This window comes from Polypterus senegalus, chromosome 2 (assembly GCF_016835505.1).
Source record: "Polypterus senegalus isolate Bchr_013 chromosome 2, ASM1683550v1, whole genome shotgun sequence".
In the NCBI taxonomy this organism is placed as follows: Eukaryota; Metazoa; Chordata; class Cladistia; order Polypteriformes; family Polypteridae; genus Polypterus; species Polypterus senegalus.
This window is the reverse complement of record NC_053155.1, coordinates 50,316,635-50,337,504: the sequence shown is the minus strand read 5'-3', so window position 1 is coordinate 50,337,504 and position 20,870 is coordinate 50,316,635. Positions and strand designations below refer to the sequence as shown.

General features: G+C 38.6%; 1 protein-coding gene across 1 annotated transcript in view; it reads left to right on the top strand.

Moving 5' to 3' along the window:
• Nucleotides 1–2,147: 2,147 nt before the first annotated feature.
• si:ch211-214p13.7 overlaps nucleotides 2,148–20,870 on the top strand; it is a 60,918-nt gene continuing 42,195 nt past the window's right edge. Inside the window, exon 1 of the mRNA XM_039743657.1 lies at nucleotides 2,148–2,322. Within this exon, the coding sequence (XP_039599591.1) occupies nucleotides 2,294–2,322 (29 nt within the window). The 5' untranslated portion in view covers nucleotides 2,148–2,293. The remainder of the gene's footprint in view (nucleotides 2,323–20,870) is intronic.

Genomic DNA, 20,870 nt, shown 5'->3' with positions numbered 1-20,870 from the left:
CAGGAACTCTAAACATAAAAATGTTCAAACTCACACACATGAGCATGTCCACTGTTGGATGAGCTTCAAGACAGCTATTCACCTCTAACATGAACTCACTTCTATGGATTTACGTTAGAGTGGCAACAATTTTTTTTCCTCAGAGGTATGCACAAAGCTGTTGGCCTTCAGGAGCTGTTCATACCTGCATCTGCACCGTTATGTCTTACTGGAGAACTTCTCTTGCACTCCCTTATAATTACTGTATATACAAAAAGGAGAGTAAAGCTATATTTATAGATGTATCCAAGACAAACTAATCCCATGATGTATCCCGTCACATAAATTGAGTAGCCTGTTACACTTTTTCTAGGTTTAAAACTTTTAATCAGAGGGCAACATGGTGACATAAAGGTTTGTGTAGCTGTCTAATAGCTTCAGAGTCCTGGCTTCATTCCATACTGGTCACAGCCTGAGTGGATTCTGCAGTTCTCCCAAACTCTGTGCGTTGAGTTTCCACCCACATCCCAAACATTTTTTTTAATTGGTCCTTTATGTGTGTGGGTAGTTGCGTGAGCCTGTTATGGGGTAGCACTCCATCCAAGATTCCTCATGTGTTATGTCTAATTCAACCAAGATAGGCTTATTTTGATAGTGAACTTGAACTGAATTAAAAAAAAAGTTCAGGGTCTACTAAATAATTTTTTCTGGCATGTGGTTGGAAAATGGTCCAATGCACCATTCTGCCATTGTGGTGGGATTGTCTTCCATGAATGAGATGGTTCACATATAGGGTTCTAGTCACTTACCTGCAATCCCCTTCTATTTGGTGAACTCTGTACATGATGTGGCAATAGAGAAGGGGTTTTTAAGAAGGAACATTAAACACTTAATACCTTCATAACTTCAATAAACCCCATTGGAATCATCCTCCTCTTTGATATATTTGGCTTTCTTGATTGCTTTGCAAAGCTCTCCATTTGTGGTGGTGCTAACTGTTAGGCAACAATTAAAACTGAAGACTGAATTATTCATTTTAATGGCTCTTGGTGTCTAAACTGAAGGTGCTGTGGAAAGTAGGTGCACTCCAGCTCTCCAAACACCCAACACAACAGGCATGGACACAAGTGAAAAGGGCAAAGAGTCTTTTATTATGGGAAACTTTTCCCCAAAGCATTTCCCACCACAGCCACAAGCTCTTCTCTTCATCTTCTCTGGGTCACTGCCTCCTCCAATCCTCCTTGCAAGCTTTGTCCAACTCCTCCCGACTCTGGCTAATCTTTGTGAGGCAGGGAGCTCCTTTTATGCTGGCCACCCAAGGAACGCTTCTGCTCTTCTGTCCACATGGTCCTGTAAGCACATCCGGGTGAGAAAGAAACGCCATGCCATAGGGCGCCTCATTTCTTACAGTACCGCCTGGGGGCATCCAACAGGGCTATAGTAAAGAATTACATGTCCCATGATGCCCTGTGGGAATCCATGGCACTGCTACAACCTAGGGGAGCTGCCATCTAGTGTCCTGGGGGAGGCAGTGCCCTAAAGAAACTGCCTTCCCCCATCCTACCATTTGGTGGGCATCCCAGCTTACAGCTCCAACTTTCTCTCTAATGCAGAATAAAAAGGTTTCCATCAAGAGAACATCAAATTTATCCCTACTGTACTGTCACTATGTCAGCTTTTGAAAAGGTATTTCCCATTTACACTGATAGAAATTCCAACTTCCATCATTTTCATTAGGCTTAAATTTTGTACTGTTGCACACAGGTCCCCCCAAGTAGTTAGATGTCACTAATGCATAAATAGGAGGGAGACATTTTTGCTTATACACATAAGCAAATGAGACTGTATGAAAATATATTCAACAGCAATGCATAGGATATGAGCCAGTCTCAGGGAAAGGGCAGCTGCCAAGATCTTTAACTCAAAGAGACTGAATTTACTGTCCAAGGTCTACCCACACTCTAGATTATTTTCAAGGATTATTTTTATGCTGCAGTGCTCTACAATTATCCAGTATTGCTCAATTAGTAAAGTCTGCTACATTCAGTTTTGAATGAAGAACAATATGGAAATGCACAAGTAACAGAAGACACTTATGCAGGAAGTGACTATGCTTCATAAGCACCTCGTTGTTGCTCGGCCACATCCGTTTATCCTGTTCAGCCTGCTGCTGTAATCTGCTCGCCAATCAGCTGCTTGGCTTGCAAATACAGTACCAGAAGAGTCTCACGCAGGCTACAGTTTACAAATGTGACATTTGTCAGAGCTGCAGCCCAAAGTGCCAAACGACTTCCTTCTGAATGCAGTCAGAACGATGGGGAATTGTCACCAGAAAACCAACAGGTCAGTGTTTCCTTTGTCTTGGTGGTGAAGGCACCACATATAGCCTTGATCATTGTGCTGATATATATGTGTAACAAAAGTAAGTCAGCTGTGTTGAGCTTTATTACCTGTTTATTAGTACGTGAATGAGGGGCTTGGAATACATGTGTGTCCGACTGCCATGTGGGACAACACCAGGATGTGAATTAAGTGACATTCACTGGGTTGTGCCCTGTTAATGTACTGGATTGGGAGGCATGAAATGTTAGCTTTAAACCACTCAACAAGCACACTGTTTAAAAAATATTTTTATCTAAAACAAAGTCTATTCTTTATATGTAAAGCCCATCAGGGAAGATGTTCAATAATAAAGCTGCTATATACAGTAATATAAACAATAACTTCATGTATTAAAGAAGAAACTGGAATATCTTGAAACAGTATCATTTACTTGTTCTCTTTTCTCTGTTCCACAAACACAAACAAATTCAAGAAACATAACTGGAACTTTTTAAAATCAAAAGATCCATTGAGCCTGTATAATGAATGAGGTAATCAACCTATCAGTTAACTGACCGAATTTTAAAATGAAATAGCAAAATCTTTTTTAACCTCTGCATCTTGAGGGTTCCTTGACACTCCTGACGCTGCTGGCTGTCATTTCAATTGATATCTTACACACATATCAAAACATTGTTTTTGCTTTTCAGTTTCTTTATGTTGAGAAGTAGTCAGAAGTATGTTTTATTTTAATTTCTACATAATTCAGTAATGTGGAAATCATTATCTTAGGTTAATAGTGTATTGTGTTGTTTATTTCAAATATTTACAATGGCAACCAACTAACACCACAACAATGTATTTGAAAAAAATATATTTTTAGTTAACCGTTGATAAGATGAGGTACAGCAGAAGTTTGTTTGTTTTCTGAAATTATTAATTCTAACAAACGATATTATGACAGAGAAAATTAAAAAAAAAATCCTCCATCCATCTACCAAACCCATTTAGTCCAATTTTCGGATTCTATGGAGACAGATCCTGCTTCAGCAGCCCTGGGCGCAAGGCTGAGGAAAACAGTGGGCAGGAGACACTTGACCATCTCAGGACACACTGAGGCACAAGCCCACTTTCTCCAACTCAAGACCAATTTATAATTACAGATTAGTTTATCCTGCATTAATTATAAAAATATACAGTACACATATGTATCAAGTGTGTGTGTGTGTTTGTATTTTCACCCTACAATGGAGTGGCTCCCTTCGATAAGCTCCAGCTTCTCCACCACCCTACTCAAGATAAAGAGGATGGATGGATGGATATATGTATCAAAATATATATGTATGTGTGTGTAAACGAATATCTCATCTAATATATATATATATATATATATGGTTGAATAGTTTACTTTCAAATAATGCAAAGAGTATGTGACACGTGTTTCGCCCTGATATATATATATATATATATATTAGGGCTGGGAATCGATAAAAAAAATTAACTAACCGCATAATTGTATGGAATTAATCACGATAACTTGCTACTAATATTTAAATATGCAACAATAAAATAAATACATAAATCATGAAGTAAATATACACTGAACTACAAAAACAATGTAAAATCAACACAAACGAATTTTAAGAAAAAATTAATAACATAGTTGAAACTTAAACAATGACCTAAAACTTGACGTTATAACAAAATACTACTTTAGCAAGTACAATCTGATTTTGAATTCCTTTCTAAAAGGCAAGTGGAAAAGAAGACAATAAGAAAACAAGGCCATTGTATTAATTATCAAATTGGAATGGCATATGAGATACAGACGTGTCAAAGTTAAATTAAACAATCGAAACAACTGTTGACTTTGAATTTATGGCTAAAGACTGACTTCATTGAAATAAACATCTCTTAAATGGGCATACATTAAAGCGTGTGTTGAAACTCGCAAATGTCATCGTCAATTGTTCAACACCATCAACAATGTGATAATTATACTCTGAGCAAGTGTTTTTCAACTGGCACGCAATAAGAGCCACTCAGGTGTGGTGTGCTGTAAAGGACTGACTGTTTGAGTAGGGATAAAGCAGCTGGGAAAATGCGCTCAAAGTGCTAACTATGTGCCTTTAAGCTGCCCTTTTTTGCCAGCATCTCTGATATCCCACCACTTTGGACAATTTATATTGTGTTGCAAATACAGTACCAGAAGAGTCTCACGCAGGCTACAGCAGGCTATACATCTATAATGTATAGATTTAATGCTTTTGTGGTTGGTAGAATTGTGGTGTGCCTTGGGACTTTTTGGGTTACGAAAAGTGCCACCACAAAAAATGGCTGGAAAACACTGGTGTACCTACCTACACTTTTGCTCCTGACATGCTAAAATAGTTCTCTCTAGCTGCTATCTCACTTAAAAACTGACACTGTGCATTACTTGGGTGTTTTTTGCAAGCTCTACAGAAATTATAAGATAATGCAAACTGGAATAATGGGTAGGGATGATCATTACATTTCAATTTCTTAGAATTTTGTCATTATATTAGGGCATTAAGCACTATAAGCTACCTGGCAGAGTGACAAGTTAAAAACAGAGGTACTAGTGATAAAACCCCCTAACCAAAGCACTGCCTGAAGCGATTGCCTAGTTGTCGGCCTAGAATGCGATGATATTTATTTAATGCGTTAAACAGGACACAATAACTACAAAAATTAACACGTTAACTTTCCCAGGCCTAATATATATATATATATAAATATATATATATATATATATATATATATATATATATATATACAGTATACAGTAAGTCCCATTCAGACCCAAGGAGAGCATACAAACACAGAAATGTATTAAAAATATTTAAAAAATACATATAAAGTTAAACAGGAAACAATCCATCTCAGAGCCCTGTTATGCACTTACACCCCCATTTGGGCCAATTTAGATTCACCAGTTAATCTAAGCTGCATGTCTTTGTGGCAAATACAGTAAAAGGAAAACCCATGCAAGGCATGCAAAATCTACTATTATAACGATGATGTATGGAATTCAAACTCAGGACACAGAATCTGTGAGCCCGCAGTGCTACCCACCATGCCATCATGCTGCTGCAGCACAGTTTGCTTAACTCATATATTTGCTGAACAGGACGCATCTCACCATAATTCTTGACTTTGTGAGTAAAGAAAAAAACGATTAAAATAGATTTCCATAGGAAAAACATAAGTGTGATATTCTTGTTTTGTCATACTTTTCATAATGGATTGTTTGTTTTGAAAGATTATACATAAACAACAGTGCTCCTTGTGCTCCACTATTCATAGCAGATGAACTTTGGAGATTGCATTTGGATCTACCCATGCAGCTTACCAAATATTTTGAGTTTCCCAGAATTAAATAATAAAATAAACAGCCTTCTCTCAAACACCTTTATGCCTCATAGTATTAAAATGGACAAAAATACAGAAACCAACTCCTCTGTAAATTATGAAATATTAAAATGTATAAACTAATAGTTCTCGTCTCTGAAATTTGTTAGATTGAAAATATCTCATCATCATCTTCATTTACATACCACATTTTGTGGTGAAGGTTGGGGTATCAACATCCTTCCCCATCCCCAGCAACTTTATGTAGTTTTTCCTGAATGTAGAAACACCCAGGATTGTTAGAGTGTTCTGGGTTTTTCCCTCATGCTTATTCCAGTGAGCAGCGCCTGGTACATCTTCTAAACCACCTCAACTGGCTCCTCTCCATCCAGAGAAAGGAAATGTTATACTTCAGGGCCCTCCCATACTGCAGAATTCCTCAGCATCTCACAAAGAGCAAGCCCAATAATGCTGCACATTAACCTCCTTTCATTAGCCTGCACTCTGGATTTCATTCTTCAGACAATAATTGCTCTCGAGCATATGTGAGGAGAATGTTGTCTAACTATCAGTAAGTCAGCAGCTTCCTCCGATTTCACTACCATAGTCTAGTAGAACATTTGTAAAATAACTCCTCTACTTAGAGCAGCTGCTCACTCCTTACCTCCAGGGAGCAAGCAACTGTTTTCCAGAAAGCAACCATGCTATCAATTTGGATGTCCTAATTGCCATCCTAAATGCATTACACTTAGATGTGAACTGCACAGTGAAGTTCACAATCCACTAAGGCCAAGAGGACAGGAATATCTGTAAACAAACACAATACACTGCCAACCTTGACCGTGCATCAACACAAACAACAGTCAAATATTTCCTCTGCATAAGTCCATGTCACACTGAGTCAACTCTTTCATCCACCAGAACAAACTCTAACAGTACAACACCCAGAAGGTTGGGCTCATCAGTAGGAGCCCAACTCCGGAGATTTCTTGTTCCCAAGAATTTTGCTTCCAGAGTCAATGCTGTATATGGAGGAGAGTCTAATTATATTTATCCAGTATATTTCAAATTCCCACATAAGTTCAAGCTCCATTCCGTGCCACAAAGGCTGCATTCAATATTACAAAAAGCCAAGACCTAATATGCCCGGGTTCATCCCACACTTTCATGTGGCCTGACTGTAACTGCATTTGACCTTTACCCCTCTTATATGTGGAGGGCACACAATGCAATTCCATTTTTTTTCTGAGCCTGACTGATTTTCATGGGTCTCAGGCCACTGAGCACCCCTCCTAGGCCTGACTTGTGCACTAGGTACCTAGTATCCTTATTCCAGTTTAGTTCAACTTTGATTCAATTTGAAAACTCACAGGCATCAATAAATGTTATCTTTTTTGTCTGTCCCGCTTAGTTAATAATTTACGAAGGGTAATACTAACTAAAGTACATGTCTCCAGAGAACATAGATGTAAGGATTATTGAGATACTGCCTCTTCACCATACCAATGTCATAATCCTTGGAGGGGTCAAAAATATTTAAATGTAAAATTATGTAAATACTATGAGAATGACGCAAATTTGATAACGAGCTGCTTCAGCATTGTAAAAATTGTGGCAGCAAGCAGAAATGTATATGTGCCAAAACAGATAGATATCAACCTCACTTGCATCCACAATGGACTGATTCAGAGATGGAAGTTAACTTAACCTTCATATTTCTGCAATCTAAGAAAAACAGAAAAGTAAATTCCACTAATATTTGAGCTCAGTTTCCCAAAAAAACATTCACTGCCAACCTGTACCAGTAACATTCAGTCACTCACTTCTACTACTGCAGTCACTAACAGAACATATTACAATTGTTTATCTCTCTTTTCAAAGACATTTCATCTGATACTCTAATATGAGGGGGTAATATAATATTGACTACAAAAATTCACATTCAACTATTTAATTCGAACTTCTAAAAGTGACTTTGATAGAGGAGATAAAATTTGCTGTAAATTAGTTGTATGGTTTGCTCAGTTTTTTTGTGTTCAAAGCACTTTTGCAAAAAAACATTTTTAGCTGAGTTAGGACCTTCAGCTGAGCTACCACATGATGTGGTAATGTGGCTCCATTAAACAACTTCTTACTATATATTCTTCACTAGAAATTTATCCAGACTTGAACTGACTCAGATAAAAAAGACAACATATTTCCACCACCTGTATTACCAGATCTCATGTAGTATAACCCACACTAGCCTACAGCTATTCAATAACATTATTAATATAATTCGGAGTTGGAACTTATCTATTTATTATGACAGATACACCACATGTACTAGAGTACTTGTAACAATTGTTCAGCTTCTAACCTCACCTATCTGTGTGTGTCTGTGTGTGTATATATATATATATATAAATATAAAAATACCATTAACATATTTTTCCGTGCCCTTGTCCGGGTATAATGCCATTTGGCATCCACAAAAGAATGGGAATGTCCAATAAATCTGGGTGTCATATTGTCTGGTGTCCGCAACAGGGCTGGAGTGTCCGACAGGGTCAAAAAACGGACATAGAAAGAAGGATGTAAGGCATATCTGCTGAATAGAGATTTGTAAATGCACAATGTGATCAAAACAGGTGAACTTACCATTGTACAATTAAGCCAGTCAGTCAGTCATTGTCCAACACACTGGATCCTAACACAGGGTCACGGGGTCTGCTGGAGCCAATCCCAGCCAACACAGGGCACAAGGCAGGAACAAATCCCTGGCAGGGTGCCAGCCCACTGCAGGGCACATACACACAGACACCAAGCATAAACTAGGGACAATTTAGGATCACCAATGCACCTAATCTGCATGTCTTTGGACTGTGGGAGGAAATCGGAGCACCCGGAGAAAACCCACGTAGACACAGGGAGAACATGCAAGCTCCACGCAGGGAGGGCTGGGAAACGAACCCAGGTCTCCTACCGCTACCCACTGCGCCACCATGCTGCCAATCATTAAGCCTGTTTTAATAAACAAACATTTTACTGTGCTAGCTTATAATAAAGACCTATGCTTACGGAAATTTTGTACTCATTTGCACAAGGTTCTTTGAGTTTCTATTATTTGTTATCTGATAATTAATAGCTTTTAGCTTTTTTTTTTGTTTATTGAACTCCTTATGTTCAGTAGTCTTCCCTTATTTTCCATAAGTGCTTCTATTGCAGATTTCATTACTTTCATCACTAATGCCTTTTCAAAAACCTGGCTTGGGTCTTGGCTCAAGACTAAAGAGGTTTATTTTCCCTTAGCCTGTCAGAGTAGGAAACACCCTTTGTTCCCAGATGCACATGGTTGCTCATCTTAGCACAGGTTCCAGAGTTTCTATGTCTCTTTTGTAGCATGTACACTAGAGGCTCACACAATATGCCAGATACCAAATAGAGAATATGAGCAAAACTTGCCTTGATTTATATTCAACAGCTTTTGTGATTTAACTCAGCATTTTACCACTGGGACGGCATGGTGGTGCAGTGGGTAGCACTGCTGCCTGGCATTTAGGAAACTCGGGTTCGTTTCCCGGGTCCTTCCTGCGTCTGTGTGAGTTTCCTTTGGGTACTCGGGTTTCCTACCACAGTCCAAAGACATGCAGGTTAGGTGCATTGGTGATCCTAAATTGTGCCGTGTGTGTGTGTGTGCGTGCCCTGTGGTGGGCTGGCGCCTTGCCCGGAGTTTGTTCTAGCCTTGTGCCCTGTGTTGGCTGGGATCGGCTATAGCAGACCCCTGTGACCCTGTGTTAGGATATAGTGAGTTGGATAATGAATGGATAGATGGATTTTAACATTGTTTCAATTGCTGATGCTGAGGTTTGTCATGCTGATTAAGGTTGCTTTTTATTTCCTTGATGTCATATCACTTTGTAAATGTTTTATTCATGATAGGGAGGCAGACTTGAACTCCCCTAATTATTAAGCAATTAATAACAATATGTTCATAAACAGTACGTTTTTATAACACACTTACTCAGGATGTATTTTTGTAATATTCATTTATATCAGAGAGACTTTGTTTAATTACCAATGTACTGTGTATGGGTTCATGTCTAACACCTTGTCAAACTTAACATTACATCTTATTTCATTAATTTTTTAATTTAAAATTTTATTTTTGGGGCAATCATCCATCTATTCATCCATACACGCATCCATGTTCTACACCCAGTTTTTCATTAAATGTCATGAGAAGAGTCTGCTTCAGGAGCAAACAATAAGCAGGAGCCAGTCCTGGTCAGGATCACAGTCGAGTTCAGGACACACTCATCCTTGTGCACTCAAACATTTAGTCAGTTTAAAGTTTTAGCTAACAGATAACCACAAACAGACTACACCCTCAAATAGTAAATGTACAGCAAGCTGACCCCACAGAGAAGGTCTGCTAGCTTTGTCAGCTAAACAATCTCAAATCCCAGAAAAAATTGAAAATTTCCAGCGCTTTACTTGGTTAGTTTGCTTTATTACCCTTCCCTATACCTCCCTTAGAACCCGTTGCTCAAGCTCTCTATTACTTTTACAAGCACCATTTCTTTTTGACCAAGACTTCAAATGCTTCCTTATTTTTATTAGTGGAAACTTGCTATTTTTAAAATTTTTCACATGCTCGTTGTGGTTCTTCCTCACTTCATCTGATATCATGCTCTAATTAATATTTATGCTCAGAGCATCCTGTATATATATTTATCTCTTTCAATTGCCCAACACATTATATCTTTTTTGATGATGTATGAGCAGGACACTATACTTAAATAATAACATAATTGCAAATCCAAATTATTTGAGTTGATGCAATTAACCAACACTTAGACTGACCTGAGTTCTCAGAATAGTATATAGCAGGGTCAGTCCAGTCATGGAGGGTTGGTTTTTATTTCAACCCCAATTTATTAAAAGCTATTTCTTGCTGTCAACCAAACTTGTTATTTAATTCTATGTCATTTATTCTACAATGTCATGTTATTCTTATATTTAAGATTTTTCTTCTCTAAGAATATGATCTGAACGATTTGTGGGCTGGAACAGATTAGAAAGTCTCAGCGCTTCTCTTTTTTCTCTTCTGTTTCTTCTTCAAATATTTTATTATATCAGATATTCTCTGTATCGTGAGAATTGGAAAGTCTTGCCGTTGTCTATTCCTGCCTTCAGTTCTTTTGAATCTCTTATGTGTCATTTAACTGGACCTATTCCTACTATCATTGCAACTGTTTACCAGCCCTTAAACCAAATAATGACTTTCTGAATGACTTTGCTGTTTTCCTTACACACTTATCTACTGTTTCATCAAACATAATACTTCTGGGGGATTTCGACATACATATGGATAATATCAATGTCCCTATTACTAGAGACTTTGCATCCTGCCTTGAGAGTTTTGGATTCCAGCAGCATACTGATGTTCCCACTCATTCCAAAGGATGTATTTGCTGTTCTGGAGTTACCCTGCTTGATTGTACTGCAGATGAACTCCCCATAACTGATCATTTTCTTATTTCATTCAATGTTAAATTTGCACTTTCCAACACTAAGCTTTCCCGTGTCATGTCTTTCCGTAATATTAAGAATATTAACTTAGACTCTCTTTCCTTTTGTATTGATTCTCTTATGGACATTCATAATTTATCCACTCCTGAAGAACTGGTCTCACGCTATGACACTGGACGTAATGCTATTCTTAACTCTCTTGCTCTGTTAAAAACTAGATCTGTTTCTTTCGCCTTTTCTGCTCCCTGGTTCACTCCTGAACTTTGAGTTTTGAAAGCCAAAGGCCGGCAACTTGAACGGTTATATAAAAAAATGGACTCTTTATTCACGAAGAGATGTACAAAAACATATACTTTATTACAAATACTGTATTGCCCAAACTAAATCCAACTATTATACTCTCATTATTTCTTCCAATGAAGGCAACACCAAGTCATTGTTTTCACTACTTAACAATATCACACAACCCCCGGATTCTTTACCTTCTCACCTTTACTCAACTGAATTTTTGCAATTCCCTTATGTCCTTTTTTAATGAAAAAATTCAGAAGATACACCAGTCTCTCTGTATGGATTCTCCCAGTACTGCATTTGAATTTCACCCACCAACTCACTCATTTTCTTCTTTTCAGCTTCCTACCTTCTCAGAAATCTCAGATCTTGTCTGTAAGTCTAAGCCATCCACCTGTCAACTGGACCCTCTCCCTACAGTTCTAGTCAAAGCCTGCCTCCCCTCACAGGTCCCACTTATTTCTGCTATAATCCACTCTTCTCTCACTACTGGTACTGTTCCTTCATCTTCTAAAACTGCTGCAATAATACGGAAGGAATCTGGTGCCGATCCGACTAATTTCAGTAATTTTCGTCCTATTTCTAATTTACCTTTCATTTCCAAAATTCTTGAAAAAAGTGGCTATTCAATTTCATTTTCTTTTATCTCAAAATAATCTATATGAACAGTTCCAGTCTGGTTTTCGTCCCCTCCACAGTACAGAAACGGCACTTATAAAAATTACTAACGACCTCCTTATGACAGCTGATTCTGGTTTAATTACTATTCTCATCCTCCTTGATCTGAGTGCAGCCTTTGACACTATTTGGCACACTACTTTTCTCAATAGATTATCTTCGATTGGCACACACCACTAGATTGGTTCAGATCCTACCTCTCAGGCCGCACTGTTTGTTCAGCTTAAAACTTTGACATCCCAACCCACCGCTGTTACTTCACCTGTGCCCCAGGGCTCTGTCCTGGGGTCCCTCCTTTCATTATTTTTCTCCTTCCCCTTGGTAATATCTTTTGTAAACAGCTTCCACAGTTATGCTGATGACACCCAGCTCTATCTCACTAGAAAACCTACTGTTTCCTTTACACCTTCCTCTCTTATTGATTGCATAGCAGAAATCAAATCCCAGTTTTCTTCAAATTTTCTTAAATTAAATAACGACGAAACTGAGGTTCTCCTCATTGGTACAAAATCAACATTATCCAAAACTGATCATTTTTCATTTGTTATTGATAATTCCTCTGTCTCCCCTTCTCCACAGGTTAAGAGTCTGGGTGTCATCCTTGACGGTATTTTATCCTTTCAGTCCCACATCAATAACATCTCCCGATCTGCATATTTCCACCTGCGTAACATTAATCATATTCGCCCCTCCCTCACTCCCCATACCACTGCTATCCTTGTTCACAGCCTTGTCACTTCTCGTCTGAATTATTGCAATTCCCTTTTCTTTTGTCTTTCTCGCAAATCTCATTATAAGCTTCAACTGGTCCAGAATTCAGCTGACCGCATCATTATTAGAACCCTCTCTATTCACCATATCACTCCCGTTTTGCAGCAGCTTCATTGGCTTCCAGTTCAGTTCCGAATTCAATTCAAAATTCTCCTACTACCTTTTAAGGCTATCCACAAACTATCTGTCCGACCTCCTCCATGTTGCCATTCCCTCCCATACCCTTAGATCCTCTTCCTCCATCCACTTGCCTGTCCCCTTCGCCCGACTTACCACAATGGGAAGCAGAGCATTCAGCTGCTCTGCTCCCCAGCTTTGAAACTCACTACCACCTGAGCTTAGAAATATTGAATCATTTTCACTTTTCAAATCTAAACTTAAAACTCATTTGTTTAAGACTGCTTTTTCTCTTGATTATAATTGCTCTGTCTGATTTTAACTTCTGTATTTTACTTTTGTTTATGATCTGTGTTTTGTCTATTGTTCAGTGTCCTTGAGTGTTTAGAAAGGCGCTTACAAATAAATAAAATGAATTATTAATATTTTTCATTACACTGGTGTAAATGGAACAAGATTTGATGGTGAGCTGCCTGTCTCTTTGTTATTTAGAACAATCTAGACAAAAACAGGCCATTCAGCCTAACAAAGCTCGCCAGTCCTATCCACTTATTTCTTCCAAAAAAATCAAGTCGAGTTTTGAAAGTCCCTATAGTCTTCCTGTCTACCACCCTACTTGGTAGCTTATTCCAACCATCTATGGTGTCTATTTGCATTTCATTGTTAATTAGCAGCTCGTTAGGAAAACAAGAAATCATTACATTTAAGAAGTATAGTACAAGCAGTTTGAGAATGAAAGACGTAATTAAGGGTAGAAAACCTTAACAGAGTTAACTAAAATGAAGCACAAACAAATGTTGCTTGAGCAATGATTGCTTCAGTTAAAGTAATTGACTTATATTTAAGAAATTGGTTTGGAACAAAACCTGTAGCCACGTGGACGTGAGGACACCTGATATACAATAAAAGTGAGTTTTACCATATTTAATAGAAATGTTACAGAAAGATTTCAAATATAACTCATTTAAAGTGTCCATATTTTGTTTAATATCTGCAGGCACTGCAGAAAGCTTCCTTTATGGAAAACATTCAAGGAGTTATCTTTCAACCTACAGAGAGGCATTATTTTTGTGACAAACCTTTAATTACTTTTTTAGTTGAAGTTCTCCCAAAAGGTCATTAAAAGCCTACACGTTAAACTAGCATTTGAAAATTAAAACCAGATCAAAATTTCTCTTTGCCAGCTTTAAACAGCATATAGGACCATAAGATTTACATAAACTGTCTTATTCACCATTTCATAGTAGGCAAATGTAAAAAGCTTATGGTTTTGCATTATATGTTTACACACAGGTAAGCCTTCTGCCTTTGTTCTGGACCCAGTTAATACAATTTAGGGTTTCAGGACGCTCTTGACAACATGGGGAGCAAGGCAGGAATCAGTTGTACAAAAGGATGAAGGTTCAAGCGTTTAAAGTCCTGGTGCTTCCTGTTTTGCTACATGGTTGGGAGACATGGACGCTATCCAGTGAGCTGAGGTGAAGACTGGACTCCTTTGGTACTTTGACTCTTTGGAGAATCCTTAGGTACCACTGCCTTGAGTCCCGAATGAAGCACATTACCTGCATTGTGAGGGAGCATCAGTTACGGCACTAAGGCCATGTGGCGCGATTCCCCAAGGGTGATCCAGCTCACAGGATCCTCATTGTTGACGACCTGAGCAACTGGACTCAGCCAAGGGAATGCCCACTTAACACCTGACTGCGGTAGATAGATGGTCATTTCCAGTTGGTAGGACTGGACTGGACAGCATGTCTGCCTGGGGGTTTGCCCACCAGGATCCCGAGCTGTTTCTTTGTGTGGTGGGTGCAGCAACACGTTGTACCAGTGCATGCTCCCCAACCTGACATGACTTTTTCAAGGCCCTCTCACACACACATACCCACACACATCTATACTGACTAAATGAGAGTCCAATTATTAAAAACACACACAGAAACAGAAGAAGAATATTCACACTTAACACAGAAATGATCATAAAAGAGGCAGCTCAGTAACCGTGCTGATAGTGTTTCTGCTTCCCAGCACTTGTAAACTGGTTTAGTTACAACCAGGTGTGGCATCTTTATCACTAATTTTTTATAATGATTATCGAATTTAATCCCATAATTCCAACCATATGCCAATAAATTCATTGAACTAAGTATAAAGCACTGTGTAAAATAAAGACTAAACGATTGAATAAGTGACTAAATGTCTAATTGAGTAATTGTTTGATAAAAACTAGGGCTAATGTGTTGTGCCGTGTTAGCCATTATGGATGTTGTGAGAAGTCAAGAAAAATGACACCTTTTATTGGCTAACTGAACAGATTACAATATGCAAGTTTTCAAGGCAACTCAGGCCCCTTCTTAAGGCGAGATGTAATCACCTGAGTTGCCTCGAAAGCTTGCATTTTGTAATCTTTTTAATTAGCCAATAAAAGGTGTCATTTTGCATGATTTCTTATTATAAAAATTAGGAAAAAAATACATCACATAATAGGTTGTGGATAGGAGGCAGTCATGATTTTTTTTTAAACCTGCTGTAAAAAAAACAAAATGGAAAGTAACATGACTCATTTACTCCCTCATCTTGCTGACACTTTTTACTGAACAAATAAGACAGTATTGTCTGCTTGTGCATATCATTATGCTGCCTTAATTATCACTTACAAGTATTTATTATACTTTGTATTTTAATCACTGAATTCAAATGTTTGCTTGGATTAAGGTGTAGGAATAATATTCCAAACTTCCTTCATTTTGTTAGAGAACATGAAATAGATTGGCTTCAGTGATCTCCTTCCAAGATGCAAAATATAAGAGGTCCTGGGTGCAGGCCCGCCGCCAGAAATATTTGGGCCCCAGACAACTGGGTACGTGTGGGCCCCTCTGCCTTCCCCCGGGTCCCCACATGCCAAAACCTTTAAACACGTATACAAAATGATCGAAATGTAGTTTATCTGACAGAGACAATGCTACATTTATGAATACCATACTTGATGAGTTAAGCCTTCTCGCACATCAAAGTTTGACTGCGAGAAGGAAAGCCAGTGCTAACGGAAGCTCGTAGCGGAATTGAAACAATACATTAATGAGATAGGCCTATGTATTATCTAACGTGTAACGGTACATTTATACCAATGCAATAAATAGGAGTAACATCTGAACATTTTAATATATACTAATGGTTAGGGTTATCTACATGGTGTACAATCAGGAGGCCTATGGTAACTTGCTGTATCAAACTTCAAAGTTTTCAAAAAATCCGGGTGATCCAGAATCTTTAGTGATACACACAAAACCAACGCACACTCGTCACACTGCACACCACCCAGGAGGGCTTCCCTCTTAGTGCCTGGCAGATCCTCTCTCCCCGAGTCCTTCCATCCAGCTGGTGCCCCAGCTGGGTAATGGCCATGGCCACCCATCACAAAGTGAATAAAAAGTTCCAAAATACTGGCATCTACAGTATAGAAACAAGAACACAAAATGACAATGTACAAATGCATTGCAATAGCAATAATAATAATATATTTACATAAGAATTAATAATGCACACAAACAAAAGGAGAATGCAATAGAAAGTTATCACAAATTAATTTAAAAAACATGCACAAAATTTGCTCAAGAAAGATTTGCTTTGAAAAACAAGATATGACAGCTAATTTAAATTATTCAAAATCTGCACAAAAGAAACAGGAGCAAAGATAAAAATCATCAAAAATGATGATTAGCTAGATGCACAGACCAGTAAGTTTTTATAAGAGCAAAATGTTTAAAAGAACTTTAAGAACATTTGGAAATATGCAATCTATTTTTTTTTTTCCAGTGGCATTGTGCTGAACTATGTGCACCCGCTCTGAATTAATGGTCTAGGATGCTGTTTGAAAATTAGAATACTGAGAATAATCAGTCTTCAAACTCTCCTGTAACAATTAATTCTTAAAACAAGCATTTTTACATAGCTGTGTTATGACAGCACATGTGATGCTTAGGTCTAATGTTTACTTAGACCGGGGTCCTCAATCACAGTCCTAGAGGGCCGCAGTGGCTGCAGGTTTTTGTTCTAACCCAGTTGCTTAATTAGAAAGCAATTCTTGCCAATCATTTAACTTCATGGCTTGTTAGTGCTTTAACTCTTGTTCTGTGTCAGGTAATTCTCATATTTTAGATTTTCTTCCCCTTTCTAAGGATATCATCCAAATGATTTGAAGGCAAAAATGGATGAGTGATTCTCAGTCTTTCACTTTTTTCTCTTTACTTTCCTTCCAAGTATTTAATTTAACCCAGTAGTGCATGATGAATACATACAGGGGTAAATGGTAAGAAGCTAAATGGAGAAATGCTGGTCTCTTTTGTCATTTGCATGTTTTTGCTAATTAGGAGCAATTAAAGACTAAGACTGAGATTAAGACTAAAATAAGCAATAAGGGTTCAAAATCTTAACGAGTGAGACAACTAAAGTGAAGCAGAAGTGTTACTTGAGCAATAAGTGCTTCTTATTAAGCAGCTGGGTTGGAGCAAAAACCTGCAGCCACTGTGGCCCTCCAGGACCGTGATTGAGGACCCCTGACTTAGACAATTCTACCTTTAAGATCAGTACGGTTATAATAATTTGGAAGTTGGTTTCTTATGGTATGGCATGGTTTTTGTTTTACTTGCAGCACTACAAAAAAATGAAATCTAAGCATGTGAAAAGTATTTATATTATTACATTAAATCTAGTTTTCCTTATTGTAAGAATTATTGACTTACCAAAAAACTATTTTTTACAATCATTTAACTTACTAATCTTTTCAAGCAAATTTTGCTTACCCCATTGGCAGATTTTTTAGCTAAATAAAAGGAAAACAACAACTCCCATTTCAAGTTTTTTTTGTCTAATTTTTGCATATGCATTTTTTGCAGTGAGGAAGTGTGGCTTTTGAGTAGAGTGCTGGAATAAACCAAAATATGTTTTTGTTGAGCCTTTTGCTACCAGGAAAAACATGCCCAGTGGTCATTGCTTGAGTGGGTAGTATGGTTACGTCTGAGCAATCTCTTCTTGCGTAAATTCCAGTTCTCTTTTAACCATACCATTTGCAAGCAGTGTCACCTGCTCTATGGCCACATGCAGATTTTTTTATATTGTTTTTGCAAGTACTAATTTAATGTGCGTGAATCTGACTTATTTTGCTTTTTCTTTGTGGTTTGCAAAAAACAAAAAACACCAAGGGAGGCTATCCCTGTTCCTAGTTTCAGAAGATTTGCTTATGTCTTATGTTAAGGGAATAAGCACATCCAGTATGTTTTTTGCACTAGTTGCTTCACTTGTAGATTAAATGATCCTGACAATACTGTGATCTTTGCAGAGTCACTGGAGGCCCTGATCGGGGCTCTCAAGAGACTGAGTGAGAAGTCTGAGTGTCTGGACTTGCGAGCGTCCTGGATAAAAACTAAGATCCAGGCTTTTAATGACCTCTTGGGCACATCCATCAGCAATATGTCTGTCTGCGGAGAGAGTGTCAACCTTGTCGAGAGCTTTACTTACCTTGGCAGCGACATTCATGTCTCTGGTGACTTTTTCTATTAAGTCAGTAGATGGATTGGGAAAGCATGGGGGGATCACGAGGTTGCTGGAAAGGGGTGTGTGGCACTCCCGATATCTATGCAAAAGGACAAAGGTCCAAGTCTTTAGAGTCCTGGTGCTTCCTGTTTTGCTATATGGTTGCGAGTCATGGGCACTATCCAGTGACCTGAGAGACAAAGACTGGACTCTTTCAGTACTATGTATCTTTGAAGAGTCCTTGGGTACATCTGGTTTGACTTTGTGTCGGATGAGCAGTTACTCACAGAGTCCTGAATGAGGAACATTACCTGCATTGTGAGGTAGCATCAGTTACGGCACTACAACCATGTGGTGAGATTTCCAGAGGGTGATCCAGCTCGAAGGATCCTCACTGTGGAGGGTCCGAGCGGCTGGACCAGTTCAAGGGGTACAGCCCTGTAACACCTGGCTGTCACAGATAGATGGTCATTTCCAGAGGCTGGGACTGGACAGCATGTCTGCCTGCAGGGTTGCCAACCAGAATCCTGAACTGTTTTGTCATGTGGTGGGTGCAGCAACGTGCTATACCAGTGTATGTTCCCCAACCTGACCCGACCTGACTAGTTGCCTGGAGCCTACATTTCTAAACAGATCACACTGAACAAATCTATGAATTTAATTTTTTATCAACAGGAAAGACCACAGCCTTTTCCTCACAGTAGCATGAAAATAAAACCACATTCTTTTGTTTTTTAAAAATAAGAAAAATACAGTGGTGTGAAAAACTATTTGCCCCCTTCCTGATTTCTTATTCTTTTGCATGTTTGTCACACAAAATGTTTCTGATCATCAAACACATTTAACCATTAGTCAAATATAACACAACTAAACACAAAATGAAGTTTTTAAATGATGGTTTTTATTATTTAGGGAGAAAAAAAATCCAAACCTACATGGCCCTGTGTGCAAAAGTAATTGCCCCCTTGTTAAAAAATAACCTAACTGTGGTGTATCACACCTGAGTTCAATTTCCGTAGCAACCCCTAGGCCTGATTACTGCCACACCTGTTTCAATCAAGAAATCACTTAAATAGGAGCTGCCTGACACAGAGAAGTAGACCAAAAGCACCTCAAAAGCTAGACATCATGCCAAGATCCAAAGAAATTCAGGAACAAATGAGAACAGAAGTAATTGAGATCTATCAGTCTGGTAAAGGTTATAAAGCCATTTCTAAAGCTTTGGGACTCCAGCGAACCACAGTGAGAGCCATTATCCACAAATGACAAAAACATGGAACAGTGGTGAACCTTCCCAAGAGTGGCCGGCCGACCAAAATTACCCCAATAGCGCAGAGACGACTCATCCGAGAGGTCACAAAAGACCCCAGGACAACATTTAAAGAACTGCAGGCCTCACTTGCCTCAATTAAGGTCAGTGTTCACGACTCCACCATAAGAAAGAGACTGGGCAAAAACGGCCTGCATGGCAGATTTCCAAGACGCAAAACCACTGTTAAGCAAAAGAACATTAGGGCTCGTCTCAATTTTGCTAAGAAACATCTCAATGATTGCCAAGACTTTTGGGAAAATACCTTGTGGACTGATGAGACAAAAGTTGAACTTTTTGGAAGGCGAATGTCACGTTACATCTGGCGTAAAAGGAACACAGCATTTCAGAAAAAGAACATCATACCAACAGTAAAATATGGTGGTGGTAGTGTGATGGTCTGGGGTTGTTTTGCTGCTTCAGGACCTGGATGGCTTGCTGTGATAGATGGAACCATGAATTCTACTGTCTACCAAAAAATCCTGAAGGAGAATGTCCGGCCATCTGTTCGTCAACTCAAGCTGAAGCGATCTTGGGTGCTGCAACAGGACAATGATCCAAAGAACACCAGCAAATCCACCTCTGAATGGCTGAAGAAAAACAAAATGAAGACTTTGGAGTGGCCTAGTCAAAGTCCTGACCTGAATCCAATTGAGATGCTGCGGTTCATGCTAGAAAATCCTCAAATAAAGCTGAATTACAACAATTCTGCAAAGATGAGTGGGCCAAAATTCCTCCAGAGCGCTGTAAAAGACTCATTGCAAGTTATCGCAAACGCTTGATTGCAGTTATTGCTGCTAAGAGTGGCCCAACCAGTTATTAGGTTCAGGGGGTAATTACTTTTTCACACAGGGCCATGTAGGTTTGGATTTTTTCTCCCTAAATAATAAAAACCATCATTTAAAAACTGCATTTTGTGTTTACTTGTGTTATATTTGACTAATGGTTAAATGTGTTTGATGATCAGAAACATTTTGTGTGACAAACA